The 24,733-nt window shown below is 41.7% G+C and overlaps 1 protein-coding gene across 3 annotated transcripts in view; it reads right to left on the reverse strand.

Moving 5' to 3' along the window:
• ENTPD4 (ectonucleoside triphosphate diphosphohydrolase 4) overlaps positions 1-24,733 on the reverse strand; it is a 91,348-nt gene that overhangs the window by 44,057 nt on the left and 22,558 nt on the right. For all 3 annotated transcript variants that reach the window (XM_089692483.1, XM_089692481.1, XM_089692482.1), the window contains one exon: positions 425-575. In XM_089692483.1, the coding sequence (XP_089548609.1) occupies positions 425-575 (151 nt within the window). The remainder of the gene's footprint in view (positions 1-424; positions 576-24,733) is intronic.

The following is a 24,733-nucleotide window of genomic DNA, read 5'->3' on the forward strand; positions in this document are numbered from 1 at the left end:
TAGAACCAGTAAATTCTATGAATCTGCCAGGTATGTTTATTGGTGGAACTAGACACTAATAACTGTATTACTCAGCAAATTAATCTGTGATATAATATGAATTATACAGCAGGTACCCATTTACTGACGTCTTCGACAGCAAGAGCAATGCATGGCACTCACATCAGCAATACTAATTCATTGCTGATAGATAAGCAATAAGGTCTATATCCTGGTTATCCTCTGTAATATTGGCAGAAGATTTACTGCTCTTTTGCTGCCAGCTCACTCAAATGCAGGAGGAAAGTAAAGTCTTGGATGTTATTTCACATACTGTGAGGATATAGCAAGATAAGCTGCCTTCTGACCAATAGGTATTTGTTAATTCGCAATAGGACCAGAAAACCTTTATAATGAAGTCTACAGAAAGAATGGCTATTCTCACCTCTCAGTCAGGATTCGGAGCCCTGCTGTGCACAGGATATAAAGCGGGGTCTCTTTGTGCTTATCCCGCGGTATATGGCTGGCAGCAAAATTGAGCAGTGGAGAGATGTAGTCACTGGCTTTCTCCGGGGTGGTGGCAAGCTCTGAAATACCTAGAAGAAGAGAGTTGGCAGGTGAAGTATGTCTGTCTGGGAAGTCTGGTTCTTCAATTTATTCCAGCAATGTATGACAGCCAATGTACTCTGGATATGTATGGCTTACTGGAAGAAAACCACTTGGCAAGTGACACTTCACAGAATTAAGGACTGGTTTTGTCAGTGCAAAATGTTCTAAGTGCTGACATTTACTACATTAAACATCTTTAAAATGTAGTATTAACATTTATAATAGAGTAGAATACATTTGGAGTTATTATTTTACCCTCGGTCATTTCAGATTCAACTTTCACACTGCATATGCTTACTGGACCATATTTTCATGATTATGTTACATACAGATTTTCAGGTTTACCTTCTAGTGTTATCTGTATATCAACTGAAGCACTTACAACTGTTGAGATAAAAGGATTAGCTGCAGAAAGAGGAGACTTCGCAAACAGGTTCTAAAATGCAGGGGCGTAAGTAAAGGGGTTTCAATTGCGACCTTGCCTCATGCAGCTCCCCTGTATTTCTGGAAAGGAGGGTTGGTGGCATACAGGAACTGATCCCCTCCATGTTCCTCTTGTAGCCCGGTGAGTGCCCTTGACTCCTCCTCTCCCCTCTGCAGGCATTCAACGCCTGCAGGAGGAACATGGAAAGTATCAGTTTATATGCTCCTCCTATCCAGCTTCCTTCTGCAGTCCCCGGGCCCTTGTGCCCTCTCTTGGCCCCCCCTTATCCCCTGCAGCTCTGGCAGAAGGGAACCCTGCAGAGCTGGGGGATTCTGTCAGGATGAAGAACGAAGAAGGGGCCAGTAAATATATGCCATCTAACGGCCCTTCCCTTGTTTAAATAGACAAAATCAGTGATCGATATTGATCACTGACTCTGTTTATTAATAATTGAATCATAGTAAACTGTGTCTACTATGCTTCAGTTTGTGAATGGACGGGAAGCTCTGTACAGAGCTATTCCTGTTCACTCATTCTATGCAGCTGAGACTGCAGAGATGGAGAATGAGGCTGTTTAGACCCCGATATCTCACGAAAGCCCCACAACGAGGTCCTGAAAAAATGGTCAAAAATAATAAAAAAAATAAAACGACAAAAATAAAAAACTACTGACACCAGTGGCGGAACTACCAGGGTCACAAAGGTAACACTTTGACTGGACCCTGGCATTCCGCCACTGGGCTCAGAAGGAAGGGCCTCGGGATCGAACGGGGGAGTTCAAGGGGGCCCTGAAGTTTCTAGTTACTCCTCTGCTAAAAAGAATAATATACACATCAAATGTAAGTCAAGCGGACTCCATCCCTGTATCTAAATCCAAAAACAAAAATGCAATATAATGCAACTGGAGAAGCTTAGATTTCAGTTGAGAACACAGGTGGTTACAAGGACACTGGATTTATAATACAAGATATCACATTTTAGTTCTTGGATATACCTGAACTAGGGATCTGCAACCTTTTTGTATGTCTGCAAACCCTGCATCTGCAATAATGGACATTCAAATATGAAAACGACCATAACTGTAACATCTTTCAGTCAATTTAAACCACTTTTCATTCAACAGGAATCACGCATACGAATGTAACTACAGACACTTGAGTTCATATTTATAAAGCGGTAAATGTGACTTTTATCAAACATTCACTGGTGGTCAATCATTGTCATTCAAGCCACATGTACCTGGAAGATTCAACTGCAGTAAGTGTTTTGGGAGAACCAGATTCACTGGTTTATAATTGCATCCCTAAGTAAATCTAATCAATGAATTTGATGGCCCACAAGAATTTGGCTGATTGTAGCGTAAAACTGAACAATAAATAAAGAGCTTTAAAAGATTACCACATGCATATTGATATGATCATTAATAGCAATCATTGAATGCAACTAAAAAGGATCAAATTGAATAAAAACTGGAAACCACACACCCTTCATTCAATCGGTATAGAGAGCTTCCTTGGATACTAATGCTGGTGATTACGTATGGTGGTATTTTATTGATCATTTCTGATTGATCAAACGGATATGTGTTTGTTAGACAAGCGATTGTACACACTAATAAAATAACTGTAATAAGTCACAGACTCTCCATTTGATTGGTTTAATAAGCTTCTGATCAATATTGACACTACCAAGTCAAATTGGCCATGGTGGATGTTTATTGATCATTTCTGATCAATTGAACGAATACCTGTGTGTGTGTCACACAACCGATCATACTATAGATCTATAAAAAGATCATTTTTAATAGATCACTTTTGAAAGTCATACCATACCCAGGAGTTTGTTCATTCCTAGATTAATCACAAACTGATATGTGTATGACCACTCTGAGAGTTTATGGAAAGACTAAATCAAATACAAAAAAAAACCAAAATACAGAAATTTTGTAGGTGATAAGGTTTTTATTGCTGGGCTAAATCAGGGCATTCCAAACCCACCATTATATATACTTAGACTGCTTAGAGATTTTGACTAAAAATGGAATTGAGATTTTGATCACTTCACCAAACTGCTATGTGTATGCCCAGCTTGAGAATTTTGAAAATATCTACGATTTATCATGGTACTTGCAACAGTTGTCCCCTTAAACAACACACGTACACCCAGAAAGTGGATGCAGAACATATTTTATATTCATGTAGTGCTACTTTTACTTTTGTGTGTCCTTTACCCTCTTGGCCCCCAGTCTTCGCATGCCTGGTTCAACCATGCTAACTGATCTTGCATAGTTTGTAGCTATATGCAAGCATGGGGGCAGCTCCAATTAGGGTTTCTATCCTTGCTTTACTGTGGTGAGCACACAGTAGAAGCATATTTGGAAATGGGGTGTTTGGAATTGCAAAGATTAGGAGAAAAGGGAATAAAAAGAAAAAGGAGGTGTGAAGTGGAAAGGAGAAAGAGGAAGGGAGGTAAAGTAAGTAGTGGTGTCAAGGCAGGGGTTTAGGAAAGTATTCACTGTGGGTTATGTAGTCTTGTTCCCAAAAGTAGGGCAATTACTATGGTCACATCTAACCTGCATATAAATGGAAGGCATTCTTGCACTCTATTGTTAGAGAGTCCGGGTTGAAGGTAGAAGCAGGTTCTGGTGCTGAGGATTTGGTGGGCCTTTTTATGGAAAGAGGCAGCAGTGGAGCAGATTTAGAATATGATGACATATCCCAACTCTTCTCTTACTGGTCGCCATACTTGAAAGGGCACAGCTGGACAGGTGTAATGCCTGGGAAGTCTGGCATTTTATTTGCCAAACTTCCTTAGGGGCAATGCTTCACTGTGCTCCCTGAGGTGAAAGCATTCTTCCCAACTTTCAAATCAATCTGAGAATGAGGAACAAAAGTGAGTGCGGCCAAACTTTATAGTGAAAGGGGCTTAAAGGGCATAGTTAAACAAAACCCAGATTTTGGATATGTGCTGGGCGGGTCCCTTTGGGAGTATAGAGGACTTGTGCTAGACGTTGGGGTGGAGGGGGGTCAGATATCTACTGGGGGTGTTTTGGGAGGGGAGGGGCCATCTGCTAGGTGAGGAGGAGCGGTCAGATATGTACTGGGGAGAGGATATGTACTGAGGGGGGGCGCTTTGGGAGCAGACTTGTGCTGGGGAGGGGGGGGGGGTCAGGACTAAGAGGGAGGGGATTTCAAACCCAACCCCCCCTTCTAGCACAAGTCCTCTCATAACCCCCCAAATCACCCCTATTAAGTGTTACCTTAACCCCCCTCCCCCTTCTCTGTCACTGGGTCCCCCTTCCCAGCAAGTTTTCATCTACACTGTACTTACTACAGACCTCAGATCAGCACAGCTCAGACACAGCGGTGTCCAGCCTCCTCCCTCTGTATCCATGTAAACATCAGAGCCAAGGAAGAGTAGGTGGCTTCAGTTCACTCTACTGTGAGTTAGTGGGACAGGCAGGTAGATGCTGGCTGCTGGGCATAGGTGCGATCGCTGGCACTCCGCAAGAGATGCGGATGTCACTGGTGGCTGCACTACCACACCGCTACTGGAGTCAAGTGCCGAAGCCTGTTCTGGCTCTCAGCTTCTCTCTGGGACCCAGCTACGATGGGCCTAAATTAATTTAGGGGCCTGGAGCTGCAGCTCCAGTAGCCCCTATGTTAATTCAGCCCTGGGTAGAAGGCATTAAGAACTCAATCCATGGCATCCATATTCTTCCTCAAAATGTGGACATAGTATAGTTCTGTATCAGCATACACTTTTCCATAAAACATATGAAACCAGGTTTTGACCTCTGCAAAGTGCGTTGTTGGGGTCTTCCATGCTCAGATAATCACACTTTTTTGCAGCTGTGGATTGAGTTATACAGGATATGGATTATGAACTTAAATTGAGTAACTTTACAGACCTCAGGTTTTTTACTGAGGAGGGCCTCATAGGGGTCCTTGCAGAAAAATGCCAGTAACTGTGTATAGAGCGGGTAGAACCAGGTCCAGAACCTTTTACCCTTTGTGCAGTCCCACCATATGTGTAAAATTGACGCTTCTGTAGAGCAGTCAGAAACATTGAGAAGGATAACTGGAAATAGAGTGAAAGATCTGTAAAAGAACCAAATACCTACTGCACATACCAATGTAAAGCCCAAGGGTAAGTTTGTCATAATTCTTTCAGGCTTACACATTATTTCAAAATCTTCCTCCGCAACCTTCCCTCCCGCCATTTCATTTTAAGAAAACTTCAAAATAACTATTTATAATCTGTAGCTACTGAAAACACACTATAGCTTCCATTTAATACAGCTTCCATTTTTTCTCAGGAATAGCATAAATATGTTGTGGTACTCTAGTGCCTCATAACATCCCCCCCAGGCTGACTCCGAGCCCACGAATACATTGGTGGGGAAGTCAATGTAGGACATGTAAACCTACACGAGCTATTACATCTGGATTCCTGTGTATGTCACCAGGGAGAAGAGCGAGCAGGCCAATGTAGAAAACAGTCATACGTGTCTGTAAAAGACAAAGCAATTACTGGTTTCCTTCATGTATATAGCAGACATAATAAACAGGAAGAATATTTCACCATTCATCAATCCATCTCCAAAGCAAAGAATCTAAGTTAAGATAGCAATTAGGATGAATGTCAAACCTCTCCAGGTAATTGCACCTTTAATGAGTACATGGATGATGGCTGTTCATAGGATTCTAAGACGAGATTATGTAAACATATACCTATGCATGGCTTAACATGTACTGATATACACTGATTTAGCCTGATTAATGTTAATTTCCATTTTTGTTTGGAGTGTAAGCCTTGCGATATAAACTAGGAGCCTAGTCTACTGCTTAGGTCTTCAGTTTTTATTCCAGGCAAAGATGTAGTGCACCAGCTCATCAAGCCCAAGTTTGTTGGCAAGTTGGGAGTTATTAACAAAAACACCCACTGTAGGCTTAACAATAGTGGTGTGACCCTCCTGCGCTCCAAATGTGTGTTTAAAATAATTAAACCAAAATAAATAAATGTATAAACCCCAAAGAAGCTGCTAGCATTAGATCATATACCAGTGATCAAGTGAATATAAACCATAAACAATGCTGCGCTACATACAAACTAATTTATGTGAATGTGGAATCCAACATCTCAAATCAAAATTGTGACAATAATAATGACCATATAAATCTATACGTGCTTACTGATAATCAAAATATCAAATAAATCACCCAAAAAGATGAAAAACACAAAACTATATCTATATGTATGTGCATAAAGGAATACACATACATATAATTAAATCACACGTGCATATTGTGAAGTGAAAAAATATAAATAACCATAATAATGGTACACGCAAAAAACAAAAGTCCAAAAATAGAATGTTGTAGGTGAACAAAACAGTAAAAGGTGTTTCCAAATGATACTGTAAGTAACCACAGGTGAAACAAATCGTGCAGGTATCTGGGTGTATATAGATCTTATGAATCCAACCACCTTCTGGATTAGCCTCTCACCTCATCCCTTCGACCCTTGCGGGTCAAAGAGCAGTAATGGATCCCTCTCACAGATCCTCCAGGCACCAAAGCACTCCAAAACCGCTTTTCAGGATTTAATATTCCCACTCAGGCTCTTCTCCAGGAAAAGTTGAAATATCAATCTCTCAGAATGAGACAAAGGAATCCTCCCATAGTGTAGTATATTTATTATACCATAGGAACATATAATCTCTTATAAAAACGAACTTACGTAGCAGCAAGTCCACATTAGAACCTCATGCTTTCAGATGAGGATATATCTGTTGGGTGTACAGCTGGATACACAGGTGTACTAAGATGGCCGCCACGCCGGAAATACGTCACCGCGCTACGCCGACGCGTTACGTCACAATGTCACGTGACTTCATCAGAGCCCTGATGAAGTCACGTGACATTGTGACGTAACGCGTCGGCGTAGCGCGGTGACGTATTTCCGGCGTGGCGGCCATCTTAGTACACCTGTGTATCCAGCTGTACACCCAACAGATATATCCTCATCTGAAAGCATGAGGTTCTAATGTGGACTGGCTGCTACGTAAGTTCGTTTTTATAAGAGATTATATGTTCCTATGGTATAATAAATATACTACACTATGGGAGGATTCCTTTGTCTCATTCTGAGAGATTGATATTTCAACTTTTCCTGGAGAAGAGCCTGAGTGGGAATATTAAATCCTGAAAAGCGGTTTTGGAGTGCTTTGGTGCCTGGAGGATCTGTGAGAGGGATCCATTACTGCTCTTTGACCCGCAAGGGTCGAAGGGATGAGGTGAGAGGCTAATCCAGAAGGTGGTTGGATTCATAAGATCTATATACACCCAGATACCTGCACGATTTGTTTCACCTGTGGTTACTTACAGTATCATTTGGAAACACCTTTTACTGTTTTGTTCACCTACAACATTCTATTTTTGGACTTTTGTTTTTTGCGTGTACCATTATTATGGTTATTTATATTTTTTCACTTCACAATATGCACGTGTGATTTAATTATATGTATGTGTATTCCTTTATGCACATACATATAGATATAGTTTTGTGTTTTTCATCTTTTTGGGTGATTTATTTGATATTTTGATTATCAGTAAGCACGTATAGATTTATATGGTCATTATTATTGTCACAATTTTGATTTGAGATGTTGGATTCCACATTCACATAAATTAGTTTGTATGTAGCGCAGCATTGTTTATGGTTTATACCCACTGTAGGCTTGCTGTCCCTCACATACAAACACTCAGATGAAAGTGTCAATACCAAGTCAGAATCAGATTTGTGGTACATTAGCAGTGATACAAGTAGCCACACAGCATACATTCAGAAAGCAGACCCATCCTTATTTTCATCTCAGTGCTCAGAAGTGCATTTTTTTTACTGGCTAGCTCATTCAATAAATAATGCAGCAGAAAAAGCAATGGTGTGTAAAATTGAAGTTATGTGTAGCAACCAAAAATCAAAACATAATCTTTCACTAATCTGACTGTAGTATTTTAAAATTAGGGTGCCATAGATCACTGCAGTTTACACTTTATTAGGACAAATGCAGGGGAGTTAAATAAAGCCCTAACAAAACTGTTTTGGTGGTATGTGTCACGAACACAGCGTAAGACCCCAGCCCTTCTCACTAAACTCGTGACTGAAGGACTAGCCAATCTAAAACCGCGCTGTGACGTGTGTAACAATGCCACACTCAGCTGCACCCTGCACAACGATTTTCCAGCTTATTGGACCACAATCGATGCACCAGCAGCCTGAATGCGATTGTTACTGGGTCAGGTTAATTACGCAATTAACCCTTCACACTGCCACCACCTCCTTTTTGCACAGAGAAAGAAGAAAATCAGCGATATTAGCTATAACACAATAATGGTTGAGATAATTGTCTGTATAAAACGGTCACCGCAGGCTGGTTATACAGAGGGTTAAACAAACACAGTAGCGTCTCTTTTAGAGGCAGGAATTCGTAAATTGCAATTAAGAGCTATAGAAACAGTTCAACACTTTCAGAAGGAAAGATTTATTACTAAAAGGTCAAACGGGTGCAATAAAAAATATTTACAGAAAAAGATGTAACTAAGATATATATAGAAAAATACAGAGACCAACAGCACAGCAAAGAGATATCAGAGAGAGGTGAAAGGGTTAAGGTACTTGCCAAAGTCCTGGGTTAGCAGATCCAAGTTTCAGAGCGAAAGGAAAGGGCACGGGTCTCCCCAGGTAGTACTGATGTTAAAATGGCAGACTTCTTCAACTTAACTTTCTTAGGCCTGACAGCCCATTTTTGTAGTTCCCTAGCAGGGGGTGTCTCTGAAGTCAAGGACCAATACCCCGTGTAGGGAGGGATCGTCTGGGCGTGGACCTAAACTACAGCCAAAATCTCTTATAGTTCATACTTTGGCTCATAACTTTTCATATGCGTAAGTGACACTCCACCCACGGGTAGATTATTATGCAAACACGTCTGAGGAATGATTAGATATTAAATATGAAATTATACACTGCATGGTTCACAAGATCTACTTTTCGGCTTTCCTATGTATTCGAGACAAGGCGAGTGACCTACCAAAATGTTCGTCTCCACTTAGCCATATGACGATATGTCCGGTTTTTATATAAGTCTCTCATATTCCAAGATAGGAGACATAGGGGAAAAATGGATTTTAACAAAGGTTATCTGGTCGTGTTTCCTGGGAATGTTCTTTGAACTCCTGGGAAAGCTTGCCTTATCTTATACGAGGTGTTACATTGCACAGGTTCTTTGGACAGCTAGGCCCCAGCTCCCTTGGGGACTTGATAGCTCCTAGCCCCCTTCTGGGCCCTGGCCTCCTGTGACACTCCTAACACACACACACACACACACACACACACACACACACACACTGGCCAAATGTTGCTGTGACTCTCAGAGAGGGAGGGGGAGAATGAGGAGGAAATATGTTTGTCAGGATGGTTTGCCAAGATGGAACCCCTTTGCCAAGATGGAGGTTGAAGCCAAAATGGTTGAACCGCGTCCATCTCTGTGTGTACGCTGGTTACAGTATGGCCCTTTAAAAAGGATTGCTCCAGATTAAGAAATCCCTGCCGACAGTTTTGGTAGTTTTACCACCACGACAAATTCAAATAGTTATTAGCACCAGGTTTAAAAAGTGGTGCTATTACCAATTCAAAAATAATTGCCTTCATTTCATAGATGACTTAACAGGAGCTAATTAAGACCTACTATAATTTGGCATGCAGAGACAGGCAGAGTTCCTGTCTCTGTTTGCTGTGTAGGAAGCTGCATACTTGCTGCCACTAGCTCCTCCCCCCTTCACCTGTCACTGTTTTTTATAAACTTGGCTGGCTTTACAGCCAACAAGCTCTTAGCAACCAGTGATGCTGACAGTCGACAGAGCCTCATGGGTAAGCTGAGACACTAGTTCCCCATCATATCCAATATATCTTTGTGATTGACAGCAGGTAGTGGGTGTATATAGGCAACAGCAGGCTGTCTATCACAAGGAGAGCACATCTAATGGAGAACTAGTGTCTGTAGATCCCCATAAGGTTTGGCACACACAGCTTTCCTTTCCTTTATGTGCAAGTTTGAAAGTTACCAGCACCTCTAAGTATGTTCTCCTGGACTCCCTGTAACACAGTCTTATTGGAGGATATGTAAACCCAACATTTCATATCCCGGATATGTGCCTGCTGTACCATGTACATTTATGAAAAAGTATCCTGTTCTCTTTGTATTGCTTCCTTTGTGTGAAATCCCTGGTGTTCCTGCTAGCCCTTTGCTCTCCACACTAGGTATCAAAGCGCAGCGTGGTCAGTTCTCTAGCTGTGTTGTGAACTCAGTGTGTTCTCCTCCAATGATCAGACGTGTCCTGACACCCCCCCCCCCCCCTGCACAGCCTTTCATTGGGAAGTTCGGTCTACTGCTGTTTCTCCTCCCCCAGCTGTTATGCAGCTGAGAACAGACAGAATGCGATTATGTATAATAAAAAGGGGAAAGGGTATTTATAATGTTTTTTAAATATATACACACACAAATGTTTTACCTTTCTTTTTTTTTTTAAACTGTATGGGTTGTTTTACGAGGTGAAGGTTTACATATACTTGTTTTACGAGGTGAGGGTCCATTTTTTTCAAATTTCCTTTAACAGTCCAAGCTTTCCAACAAAAGTTGCAGTTAGAGGGTTGAGACAAAACATTTACAACTAACAGGGGTGCTTACAATGGTCAGCTTTTATTCATTTTTCTAAAACCTTTATCCCAAAAGGAAAAAAACTGCTATGGGGAGTTTGTACTGCTGAAAAACAACAGACTTACTGGCTGAATCACCAGATCAAAATAAAAAGAACAAAAGCCTAAAAAAGAAAACTAGTGCAGCCATCATATCCAAGAATTGGTAAGCTGAAATATAATAAACGTTTGCTTTCAGGTTTCATATTGCTTTAAGTAACATTCCAGAGTGCAGATTCCTGACATTGCAGTTATGCCAGAAGAAAGAGTCACTTACATTATTGAGAACACGTTAAGCTCAGCTATCTAGAGAGGTGTGTGTAATGGGCCTTCAGGGTCACCTGTCAGGGACGTGAAGGGTTTAGGAATCCTCAGGGCTAGTCAGGCATGTGTGTGGAATGTAAGAAGATGAAAGCGCTCTCCTCAGAGATCACTCTCCGTGCAGATTTCATACACAGGCCTCTTCACTCAGGCCACTCACACTTTCCACATTTCCTGTGGGGACTAGGAAGGGCAACCTAGACAACTGAGGAGACTACAGCAGACACAGGGGATCATCCTCTAATTACTGAAAGTTATCATACAGGGAGACTTGCTAAAACTACCTTTAGGGCACAGCTCTGGAAAAAAGAGCCAGAGGAGGTGACGTCAGGGAGAGGGGTATCATCAACGAGCCTTCCAGCAGCATCCCAGCCAGATTGTAGCCATCTGCCAGAGCTAGTGGTAAACCATACAGATGTTTGGCAATTTACCAGACCATGACTAAAATATATGTAATTGTGTTTGTAATAATTAAAGAGCCAAATAGAACTCTTCTTTCTCTGTATTAATGGTCGAATAATTTTTCTTTAAAAAAAAAAAAAAAAATTATATATATATATATATATATATATATATATATATATATATATATATATAAATAATTTTTTTTTTTTTTTTTTACACAGTAGAAGCCTGGTGTTCTAAAGCATTCAGTGTTCAGGCAGGGTCACAGAAGGACACAGAAGATATGGCTGTTAGAAACAAAGCTTAGATTTCCCGGAGTTCAGATTTAAACATCTTCCTAGGCAAGCGGTGCCTCCTCCTCGGTTACAGCAATGGACCATCCCTTAGCATCCCCACATCCAATGCAGGGTTATGGGACCTGCACTGGTTTTGCACTTAGACCACCAATGTGTAGGAGAGAAGAAGTTGCAGAAATTAGGTATGAGGTACTGCGTAGGGCAAAAGGGAATGGTGGCTTGGGTATGACTAATGTTAAGAAATATTATCAAGCGGTGATATTATCACAAATAATAGACTGGATATTTAATTCATAAGGGAAAATTTGGGTGAATATGGAAAGGATTTTGAGTAAGGCACAGTTAGGAAAGATGGTTTGGGTACCACATAAATAATCACACATTAGATGTGGATAATAGACCACTGACAAAGAAAGTCTTAAAGCAGAGCTCCACCCAAAAGGAGAGGTTCCGCTTTAAGGACTGCTCTCCCGCTCCCCATTAAGGATTGGCACCTTTGGGGGGGGGGGGGTATGCAAACTTGACAGGTATCCGCTCCCACTTCCAGTCTGATCACCTACGCCAGGGATAGGCAACCTGTGGCTCTCCAGCTGTTGCAGGACTACAAGTTCCATCATGCCTCTGCCATAGCTGTAACTGTCAGTTTTGTAATGGTGCAATGCCTCATGGGAAAAGTAGTTACATAACAGTTAGAGAGCCGCAGGTTGCCTACCCCTGGCCTAGGCGATCGGAAGCGGAAGTGGTCCTCCCTCCCTCGCTGTAGTCTTTTGGGGCACGTGATAGGTCCCAGAAGACTACAGGACCATTCATGAAGCGCAGCGCTACTCGCAATTTCGCAGTGGGTACTTGGCTGTGAAGCTGCAAGCTATCACAGCCGGGTGCCCACACTGAAGATGCCGGCCTCCTGGAATACAGGATGGCCGGTGAAACGGGCTGCAGGGGACACACCGCTGGACCGAGGGACAGGTAAGTGGCTGTTTTTTAAAAGTCAGCAGCTACAGTTTTTGTTTGGGATAGAATGTATAAGCAAAAGGGATGGAAATACAATTCAGTTATGATTCCCTTGGCGGAAACTGAGCATTTCTCCCTGGGGAAGGATAATATTTCTGGGAAATGAATTAAAGATAAGAATGCACGTTTGAAGGATATACTGAATACAGGGAAATTGCACACATTTTCAGACTTAAAGCAAAAAAAAAAAATATATTTTTTTTTCACATTAGATGAGTGGCAGTAATTAGGTCATTTTGTCTCAATGCTTCCACAACCATGGAGGACGTCGAGGATCTGTATCCATTTCAAAAACTGCTGAATGTAACTAAAGTTCCTAAACAAGGCACCTCCAGGATTGATAAGATTCTTATGCACATAGAGGGTACCGATCCTATCCAGTTCTTGGAAAAAGGGGAACAGGAGCTTGGAACAAAATTGAATGAGCAACAAAAGAAAAAAATATTTAAACACATGAGGTGACGAACATGAGCACAGTTGAAATGAATTACAAATGTTTGGCTAGATGGTAAATTACACCGAGTAAGGCACATAAACAAGTAGATGTTTCACATTTATGTTGGATAGGATGTGGGGAAAAGGGAACAACGGTACACATATGGTGGCAGGCACAGTGGCTTAGTGGCGGCACAATGGGCGCCACTAGTGGCTTAGTGGTTAGCATTTCCGCCTGGCAGTACTAGGGTCGTTGGTTCGAATCCCAGCCACGGCACCACCTGCCTGGAGTTTGCATGTTCTCCCTGTGCCTGCGTGGCTTTCCTCCGGGTACTCCAGTTTCCTCCCACACTCCAAAGACATGCAGGTAGGTTAATTGGATCTGGTCTAAATTGTCCATAGTGTACGTATGAATGTGAGTCAGGGACCTTAGATTGTACACCCCTTGAGGGTTAGGGACTGATGTGAATGTACAATATATATGTAAAAGCACTGCGTAAATTGACAGCTCTATATAAGTACCTGAAATAAATAAATATGGTGGGATTGCCCAAAAATACAGGATTTCTAGAAGGGAATATTACAATATATTCAGGAAATATGTGGGATTACTGTACAGAGAGACCCATGGACATGTTTATTTTATAAATTTGAACCTTTAGTAAAACTACATAAGAACAGGGTACTATATCATCTAATCAGTGCGGCTAAGAGCTTGATTACCAAATTTTGGCAAGGCCCACATCCACCAAGAATAAATGACTGAGTTAACAAAGTGGATAATATTTACAGGATGTTGTGTCATACTGAGGAAGATAGAATAGAAAAATTTAGGAAAACATGGAGTAGACTGTTAATTTTCAAAACATCTAAAAGATATCTGTATTTGGCTGGAATATAGGTGTAAGAGTATTAGAGGGAGTTCTAATGGAGTTCCCGACAGAGAGAAGGATATAGAAGGGATATAGATAGATAATGATGAGAACGGATAGAAACTAGGAATTTGGATATGGAATGGGGTGATTTGGGGGGGGATAAGATGATGCCATTGGAATTTATGTACTGGTGAGGAGAGAAGAGGTTGCACAAACTGGTCTAGCAGCACAAAGAAGCCTGCAAGAGTGGAAGATCAGGTAAGAAGTACTGCTTTACCCAGTCCCCTAGGCATAAAACAAGCAGGTAACCCTGAAAAGTGCAGGCGCTGCCCTTCTGCACGGGAAGACTTTGTTTTCCAGGAAAGCAGCCTGTTCACTTGAGTATAATATAATATGTAAGAGGCCTGGGATTGCAAAGTACATTCAAAATTTGAATGCACAGAGATTTTCAAACAAGCTCACTGGCTCTAACAAAGCAACTCCCAAAGCAAACAGGCCTTCCTCGATGGGAACCCAGGAGAGGCTCAACATGTGGACTTATAGAATATCAAACCAAGCGGGAGCCTAAAATGTTTTTAATTGTTCACAATTCAATCATAAAAAAATAACCATTGCGTTTCAGCCCCATCATGAAGGCTTTGAGCACTGGATGCTAACTGCTGATGACGGGTGCATATTTTCAATCCTATAGGAGAGTTTAAATTAGACTAAATATAGATTCATCTGGGTTTAATACTGAGTCCTCTGAAGTCTTCATTCCATTGTTCTTCTCCGCTTCTCAGAAATTCCCTGCTTTCTTAAAAACTGAACTCTTAGAATTTCACAAAAAAACACCCTTGCTTGTTAAGTCTAGGGGCAGAAGAATTTATTTATTTCAGGTACTTATATAGTGCCATCAATTTACGCAGCGCTTTACACACACACACACACACACACACACACACGCACGCACACACGCACGCACACACGCACGCACACACGCACACACGCACGCACACGAATGTGAGTTAGGGACCTTAGATTGTACACCCCTTGAGGGTTAGGGACTGATGTGAACGTACTATCTATCTATCTATCTATCTATCTATATATATATATATATATATATTACATTCACATCAGTCCCTAACCCTCAAGGGGTGTACAATCTAAGGTCCCTAACTTACATTCATACATACACATACTAGGGACAATTTAGACAGGAGCCAATTAACCTACCAGCATGTCTTTGGAGTGTGGGAAAAAACCGGAGTACCCAGAGCAAACCCACGCAAGCACAGGGAGAACATGCAAACTCCAGGCAGGTGGTGCCGTGGTTGGGATTCGAACCAACGACCCTAGTACTGCCAGGCGGAAGTGCTAACCATTTAGTCACTGTGCTGCCCAAGAATAAGGTGTAATAGTTAACCTTACTCCTCAATCCAGCAGATTTCAGAGTTCTCTCCTTTTCTTCAATGCTCTGGGTTGTGGGCAGGCCCTCTCTGTCCTCATGTACAATGTAGCGTTATAGTTCAAGCACTGGACTGGATGAGATCATTGAGCAACTGCCAGCACGAGTGCCTTAAAGTGGTTCTAAACCCTTATATACACCCAGTGAAGTGACTGGGATACACAGAGATGAAACAAATCCTCCCACACAAGTTGTCTGTCTACAGTCCTCTCTTCTCTACATCTGTTCACCGTCCGGAATTTATACAGCTTATCTGTGCTTTCAGCAAACGGGGTGGAGAGCTGAAATTACACGCTGCAGAACTCAGTGAAGGGAGCTCTAATAGCTGAATGAAGGGAATGGACAAACCCTCCTCCACAGCACACTGGAACAGAGCTGAAGCTGTCAATCACAGGCTGTGTGTTATTAATATTATTATACAGGATTTATATAGCACCAACAGTTTGCTCAGCGCTTTACAATTAACGGGAGACAATACAGCAATGATACAGTTCAATACAAGAGGGATTGCGCCTTGGAGCTTACAATCTAGGAGGGTTGGAGGTCCTTTTCCTTTCACCTTTTTTCTCTTGGTATCAGGAAAACTTGTCAGATTTGACTCATACAGATAAGAGAAGAAAGAAGCAGCAGAGAGAAATGACACTTAGTGCTCTTAATTAAGACAAGTACACACTGGACAATGCTTTGCTATGCTTTGTTCATATTTCATATCTCAGGTTTACAACCACTTTAGGCTCCATGTACACTGCGGCTGATAAACTCACGTTTAGAAGCTTTTCTGCGTGTTTTTTTTTTTTTTTTTTTTTAAGCAGCCCCTGAACTCTCCCTAATATTTTTCTATGTGTCCATATACACTATGTCATTTACACGTTTATAAGCATTTGCGTTAGGAAATTTTTTTTTAACTCTTCCATTTCCAGATGCTGCCCAGAGCCTTTTTTCCTTAGGAAAAATGCATGCAAAGCGTTTTCTCGGTACTCAAATGAACCTGGTACACCATACTTTGAGGTTTCGCATGAAAGAAAATATGTTGTTAGACACTGCTGCAATAATTTCTGCACAGAAATGAGCTGGAACACATTCAAACACCACAAAAAAAAAAAAAAAAAAGACAGCTAATCTCAACAAATACTGCTCTCTCTGCTTCTGCTCTCCCTATTTCTCTAAAAATGTCTGAAATCCTTAATTTTTACAGTTTTTTTACAGTGCATTCTGGGCATTTTGGAAGGTCTCCTGAGGTTATCTTTAAAAAACGCTTCTAAAACGCAAACGCGCATAAATGCGGTATGCAAACGCGGCTAAACAGATGTTTTTTAACCTACGTTTTCCAGCAGTCAGTTTCCATCGTTCAGAAGTGTTTTCCAAACGTCTCGTGTACATGGAGCCTTAAAGTGATATTAAAAGGCATTTTTTTTAAATAACAAAACATGATATACTTACCTGCTCTGTTCAGTGGTTTTGCACAGATTAACCCGGATCCTCCTCTACTTGCTCCTCGTCCCTCTCTCCTGCTGAGTGACCTCAGAGCAAGCAGCTTGCTATGAGGGCACCCAAGCAGGCTCGCACCTGAGCATGTCCATTCATACACAGAGTCGGGGCTGGGCCCCACCCCCTCTCTCTCCTCATTAGCTCACTAGCAGGGATGTTTCAGCAAAGGGAGAGCCCCCGGAGAGAGCAGAGACTCTCATGCACATAGCTGGATGGGGGCTCAAGGTGGAGCTGCACACAATGGTTTTTTACCTTCATGCATGAAGATAAAAAAAACTTCTGCCTTTACAACCACTTTAAATTACAACGCCTGTGTGAACTAACTCTAATTAAATAAAACTTTATTTATTCTGCCCATACTGTATGTTTTTCTAAATTGCATGTTACTTTATATGAGCTCTTAGCTGCGGTCCTGAAAAATATATATAAGGTGAACCCTGGTTGGGTGCCAAGCACAATCTACATAGTGTGACAGCAGCAGACCACAGTAACAACGATGGAAAACTTGCAGAGAAGTTTCATCTCCATATATTGTTCAATTTGACATTAATGGAATTCACAGCAAGCAGATAGCCAAGGATCATGTGATATGCAGCACAACAGATTTGTTTTTATGCTTTCTTATTTCACTTGAAGCACAACCTACTGCATGGTCTATAGCAGTGTTTCTCAACCTTTTTCGTTCAAGGCACCCTTTAAAATTCTGCACAATCTCAAGGCACCCCAATCTAAAATTTAAAAAACTATTCTCCACACTTCCAGTACACCCAACGTTAGAGGTGATTTATTTTTCCAACGCAAGCATACCTTTGCACACTGGTACTGACTAGTATTCCAGTGTGACTCTCATTTTCTCTCCCACACTCTACTAATGTGACCCCAGTGCTGATGGAGAGGGGCAGGGGAGGGCCAAACAAGGATGATGTGCATGCACCCGATGTCCTCCTTCTCAACTGATGATGTCATTAGTTGTTAGGATGCTGGCAGCTAGAAAGTCATAAAAGTGCGCAATAAAAACCTGTAACTTTGTGCACTAAAAAGCAGGATTGATCCACCTGCTGGCTTGTGTACAATTTTTGTGCATTTTGCCAAGGCACCCCTGAAGAAGCCTTAAGGCACCCTGGTTGAGAAAGGCTGGTCAATACAACACACAGAACATGAGCATGAAGCTGAAAACAAACCACATCCTAGCATCTCTAATCAGTGAAGAAGCACTCACAAAATCCAGGTATTACTGCCATCTTGTGGTAAGTAGACAGTACTGCAAAATTCTGAAAGTTATCACTCATGTACAGTATGTAGGTACAGTATACTGTGGCTGTCTTTTTTTTTTGGTGACCAGACAAAACCTCCTTTTTATAGCTTTTAATGCACTCTCATGCTGTGATGGCATGTCTATTTCTTTTGACAGTAACACTGTTTTAAATATTGCAAGGTGAAAAATGTGATCAGGTTCTGCATTGGCTTTACTTATCTATGTACATACTTGCTCAGTACATATATAGTTATAGTGCTTAGTATGACAAGAGGTGTCTTATCCTGTTATTTCAGCAGGGTCCTAAATGGGTCAGACATGCATGTAGCTACTAGATGAAAATTCTACAAACCTGAATTATGACATACCCCTTTTTAAAGTATTGAACAAGAAGTAAAAAAAAAAAAAGTTTTGAAAAACTGCTTCACGGAGAAAATAATATTTTAAACACTTGCAGTCTGCCCGCTCACAATGTACTGTACCTGTATGTCACTGGCCTCTTCCGGGTACAGGGCACACACGTGCCCCCATCTACCAACTCCATCTGTGATGGTACACTGCAGGAGTTAGTCATTAGGTCTCAGCCAGTGATTCATGGCCAGGATTTGCTGATTGGCTATAACTAATCACAGCCTAGAGCAGGGGTGGGCAACTGTGGCCCTCCAGCTGTTGGTGAACTACAAGTCCCATCATGCCTCTGCCTTTGGGAGTTATGCTTGTAACTGTCAGTTTTGCAATGCCTCATGGGACTTGTAGTTCTACAACAGCTGGAGGGCCACAGTTGCTCACCCCTGGCCTAGAGCATTGTGTTGACAATCAACACAGGGCTCTGTACAGAGAGAGCAATGTATCTGCTGCTTCTCCCTGCAGAGAACGGAGAAGAAAACAGATATTTAGTAAAAAGTATCACATAATACACTTATTACACATTGTTAGGCACACATTTAATCCCTTGATTACCCAAGATGTTAACCCCTTCCCAGCCAGTGTCATTAGTACAGTGACAATGTGGCTCTTGAATGCTAGAGGCCTTGTGGAATAAATGAATTGGGAGTAATGTTTTTACTACGGTATTTACGCTATTTTTGGTTAAGTGTTTTTATGTTGAGCATGGAATTCCTTTTTTTAATGTGAGAGCGTTACAACTGTGTTTCATTTTATGATTGTTATTGTAAAATGGCAATACATTTTCTGATTCTGATTCAGTGTATAGTATTATCACTGATTTATTGTCACTGGTGAGGTCAGTGGCAGTTTGTGTCAGATTGCCAGCTGCACTATCACAGTCCCACTATAAATCGCTGATCACCGCCATTAGTAGTACGAAATATAAATAATAATTCCAGTATATATACCATAGTTCATGGAAGCTATAACTTTCACACATACCAATCAATATACGCTTACTGGGATTTTTTTTCACCAAAGATGTAGCAGAACACATTTTGTCCTAAATGTATGAAGAAAAAACTCAGTGGTGTTCAAATACCACCCAAAAAAAAAAGCTCTATTTGTGTAAAGAAAAAAATGATCCAAATTTAATTTGGGTACAGCGCTGCATGACTGCGCAAATTACCAGTTAAAGTAGCGCAGTGCTGAATAGCAAAAAAAATGGCCTGGTCATGAAGGGGGTAAAAGCTGAATTGGTTAAAATCTTAACTCACTAAAACGTGTTTAGTTTGCCTTTAAATGAAACCTGTAGTAAGAGTAATCTGCCATTGCTCACTTTTCTCTGCCCAACCCACTGGTTTCAGCACTTTCTGAGTGAATGATCCAGCACAAGTATACAGATCCAATGTTCCAACTTCTCTCTGACTTTACTTGGTGCATGCTTGTTCTGAGTCAGTGACTACAAGGGTTGTAGTTAGCAACAGCCTGATAGGCAACAGTTTCAGAAGGAGGTCAGCAATGGCATAATCCATGTTTGCTTTAGTAAAGGTTTCCTGTAGAACACTAGTATATCCAATTCATGGGTAGAACATGTAAAATTCCTGATACAAGCCTATTGCCATCTCACTCACCAATATTCTACCCTAGCCTGACTGCTGACTACATCAGCAGTGCAGCCTTACTGTGAGATATATGGATCCAAACAAGCCACCTCTCAGTCTTAGTAAGGAAGAAGCCATTGCTGACCCCATCTTTTGAAATTGCTAGTTTTATAGTCTGTCATGTTGATCCAATGGCTTTAATGTTATTTGAGGCAAGTACACAGATCAGGAGTTTGGAACGATCTATAACTTTCTAATTTAAATATTTGTTCCTGGTCAGTGACCCAAAGTATTGAAGCCAGGGACAGTCAAGGAACTAATATTTTCAGAAGGGGGTCAGGAATGGCCTCTTAGCACAGCTTTCCTTTAAATGCAGTGACTTGACGAAAGATGCCTTGTTATTGTTTAACCTAGAATTCCGTAGGATCTGCCAACGCATACACGAGGCTTGGTGGATGGTCTGCACAAAAAAGTGCTGCGTGCACCTCAGAGGCATGAAATTGCTGACACTTCAATATAGTACCCAATGAAAAGATGTCATATTGTCATACAGAGAGTGTATGTTCAGGAAAAAAAGGCAATAGAGCTCTGCCAGTATAGCCGTCAACAGAATACTGAATGGAGGGTTCTTTTTATTTTTTTTTGGGTCCATTTACTGTTAAAACAATCAGGTGTGATATGATACAGAATGCAATAACGTGTGTTGCTGTAAGGCAGCACACTCATTATGGATGAGCTACCAATGCACCACAATGGAAGAAAAACAAAACCCAGACATTTACCTTTTTTTCAAAGCACAGCACACCACAATGTGTGATATGTGGGTTGTGTTCTGTTCTGTGTCATGCATTGCACTCCACTGTACACTGCGTTAGGGTGCTGTTCACAACAAATGGCACTACAACGCACCATACACAAAGCAGGTGCATTGCCATGTATTGTGGCAATGCACATCAAGCCATGTACTTTTAGCACACTTAGCACACTTTAGCCACAATGCACAAGTGTGAATATGCCCTTAGGTTTACAGGCTTAGGCTAAGAATAAAGCCCATAAAGCCATAAATGGAGCTGGCCACAGGATGAGAGCACCTAAAACTTATTTCAGTTCTGGGTAGATGCAAACAGGTTTAACAACTAACTCTATTCAAAACTGATATTTCTGCTTTAGCAGAGCACTGGTGAGTTTTAAAACTCATTCCCTTTTTTATATATCTCTGCAGAAAATCTCCCTACACTGATTTTGCCATTACGTCCTCCTCAAAGCTATGATGGTATCACTCTCTTGTAGCTGGACTCCTTAATTATTTGTTTATTCTATATTAAGGAAAATTATTGCAACTTTATCGAAGCTATTTTGCAGCCCTGTAATCAATTGGGTGAACTGTGCTCTTAGCTCAAAACTTCTTGCTTCTGGATCCTGCAGAATGCAAAAGGAGTGAGAAACGAATGCCAGGCAAATGCCCTTGTGTATGGACCTTTAAAACTGCCCAGTGGAATGACTGGTTCCTAAAAATTAGTTATAAAGTCGACTTTTTTATTTCCAAGAGAAATAAACATGTTATACTTGCCTGCTCTGTGCAATGATATTCCATAGAATGGTCTCAAGTGTCCTGTTCTGGGGTCCCATGCCGGAGCTCTTGGCTCCTCCTCTACTGCGTACACCATCTTAGTAAGCTGCTTGCTATGGGGGAGCACATACAGGTTCTCTCCCAAGCTGGGCTGTGTGTGTCCATAGGCACAGGAAGGCTAGCTTATGTAAAGGTAATCCCATGTGGAGAGAGTTGCTGTAGTTGAGACAAGAGATGACCAGGGAGGGAACGAAGAGCTTTGTGGTAGATTTGTTAGGAAGCGGCAAATATTTGAGGTTGAGGCAGCAAGATTTGTAGAGTAATTGGACATGGGGCCGAAAGAATATTTCAGAGTCCAAATTACACCTAGAATCTTGGCATGTGGGGACGGGCAGATAATTGTGCTATCGATCTTGACAGAGAAATCAGGGAAGAGGCACGTGGGGGGAGGAAAAAATAGCTCAGTTTTGGATAGACTGAGTTTAAGAAAGTGGTGTGACACCCAGGCTGATAAGTCTGTTAGTAAATTAGTGATACGTGAGAAGACTGAAGGAGTAAGCTGAGGGGTAGAGAGGTAAATTTGGGTGTGGTCAGCATAGAGATGGTATTGAAAGTCATGGGAAGTTATCAGCTCACCCAGGTAGGTGGTGTGGATCGAGAATAGGAGAGGTCCGAGGTCCAAGAACAGAACCTTGGGGGACCCTGACAGAGAAAGGAAGAGGAGAGGAGGAAGCAGAATTGTAAGTAACGCTAAAGGTGCAGTTGGATAAGTAAGATGAGAACCAGCAAAGAGTACAGTCATGGAGACCAAAGGCGCTGAGTTTTTTTTTTTTCGAGGCAGGGGTGGTTGACTGTGTCAGAGGCCAGAAAGAGGTCCAGGAGTAGGAGTACAGCATAGTGTCCATTGGATTTAGCCGTTAACAGATCGTTTGTGAGTTTGAGGACAGCAGTTTGTATGGAGTGTTGAGGGCAAAATCCAGACAGAAGGGGATCAAGAAGAATATTCTCGGTTAGGTGGTCGCTCAGTATAATTGTATTAGTGAAACTAATAAGGTGGTGATCAAAGAGAGGGAAAGATTGTTGGAGAGATTGCACAGAGTGCATAGGTAGGAAAAAACAAGGTTAAGGGTGTTACGATCAAAGTGGATAGAAGCATGTGCCCATTGCTTCAGGTCAAAGGAGGAGGTTAGACTGAGAAGTTTGGAAGTAGCAGGAGTGTTAATATTAACAGGGATGTTGATATCACTAACAATGATTGTGGGGATTTCAGAAGAGAGAAAGTAGGATAGTCAGGCAGAGAGGTCATCAAGGAAGGCTGATAACGGTCCAGGAGGATGGTAGATCACAGCTATGCTTAGAGAAACTGAAGAGAAAACACGAATGCAATGTGCCTCAAATGAGGACAGTGACAGAGGGAGGTGGGTGAAATATCTGATAGGTGCTATGTGAGGCCAGAAGGATTCCCCCTCCCTTCCGTCCACTAGGTCTGGGGGAGTGAGTCCAGAGAAGGCCACCATGGGAGAGGGCAGCAGAAGCAGTGTATGATTCATGAAGCAAGGTTTCGGTAATGGTGAGTAGACTAAATGAGTTAGCGATAAAGAGGTCATGGAGAGAGTAGAGTTTGTTGCAGACAGAGCAGGCATTCCAAAGAGAACAGAAGGGGAGTCTGGTCTTGGAAAGAAGAGCAATGGAAACTAACTTGTGTGGATTGTGGCTGCTCCCAAAGGGTGCAGGGTGATGAGAACTGCACAGTGGGTACAGTTAAATTATGGAGGCCCAGGGTTTGGGGTTATATCTCCAGAGGTTAGGAGAAGCAGAAGGGTGAGGGAAGTAACATGGGACTCTGATTTATATGAAGGGACATGCTTTAGTGTCCTGGAGGTTGTATTAGCATGTGGATTTAGAATTAGCAGGAGGAGTTGGCAAGCGCAGTAATAGAGAGAGGACAGAAGTGAGGGCGTTATATATAAGCTGTGCGGTGGAGAAGAGGAGTGAAAGAAAGAAAGTTTAAAGAGAGAGGACACAAATATCAGAAGGAGTAGCATGTTACACAGTAGTTTCCTGTGTACTTTTGCTTCGTGCAATTTCTGAAGTGCAGAGTCTGAAGTGCTCCCACTTTTAGAAATAACCCCCACTTCTGGAAATAACCCCAGCAGCAAAATGTGCCCCCTGCAAATGTTCAATTGCTTGTTAACACAAATTGCTAATCAGCCAATCACATGACAGCAAGTCAATGCATTTAGGCATGTAGACGTGGTGAAGACGACTTCCTGAAGTTCAAACTGAGCATCAGAAAGGGGATTTAAGTTACTTTGAACCTGGCATGGTTGTTGGTGCCAGACGGCCTGGTCTGAGTATTTAAAAAAAACTGCTGATCTACTGAGATTTTTACAAACAACTACCTCTAGGGTTTATAGGGAACGGTTGCAAAAAGAAAAAATATCCATTTAGCGGCAGTTGTGTGGACGAAAATGCCTTGTTGATGTCAGAGGAGAATGGGCAGACTGGTTGCTGCGACATTCAGATGGTAGGCTCAGAATTTGGTGTAAACAACATGAACGCATGGATCCATCCTGCTTTGTATCAAGGGTTCAGGCTGGTGGTGGTGGTGTAATGGTGTGGGGGGATATTTTCTTGGCACTAGAAAGGTGTACCTAATAAAGTGGCAGGTGAGTGTATATGGAAATAATATATCATATCATTTAAGGGATGTCAAATGTATGTAATGGAGGAGAGCCTCTTCTAAACACAAGAAAACACAACTTTCACTAAAAGCAAAAAAAACTGTTAATTTTGTAAAGATCTACATACACTGGTGGTGCCTTATGCTACCTAATACTTTCTTCCATTGTATACATCAGGGGTCCG

Source organism: Staurois parvus, unplaced genomic scaffold (genome assembly GCF_062004578.1).
Source record: "Staurois parvus isolate SC_StPar_1 unplaced genomic scaffold, SC_StPar_1.0 ptg000586l, whole genome shotgun sequence".
NCBI lineage: Eukaryota > Metazoa > Chordata > Amphibia > Anura > Ranidae > Staurois > Staurois parvus.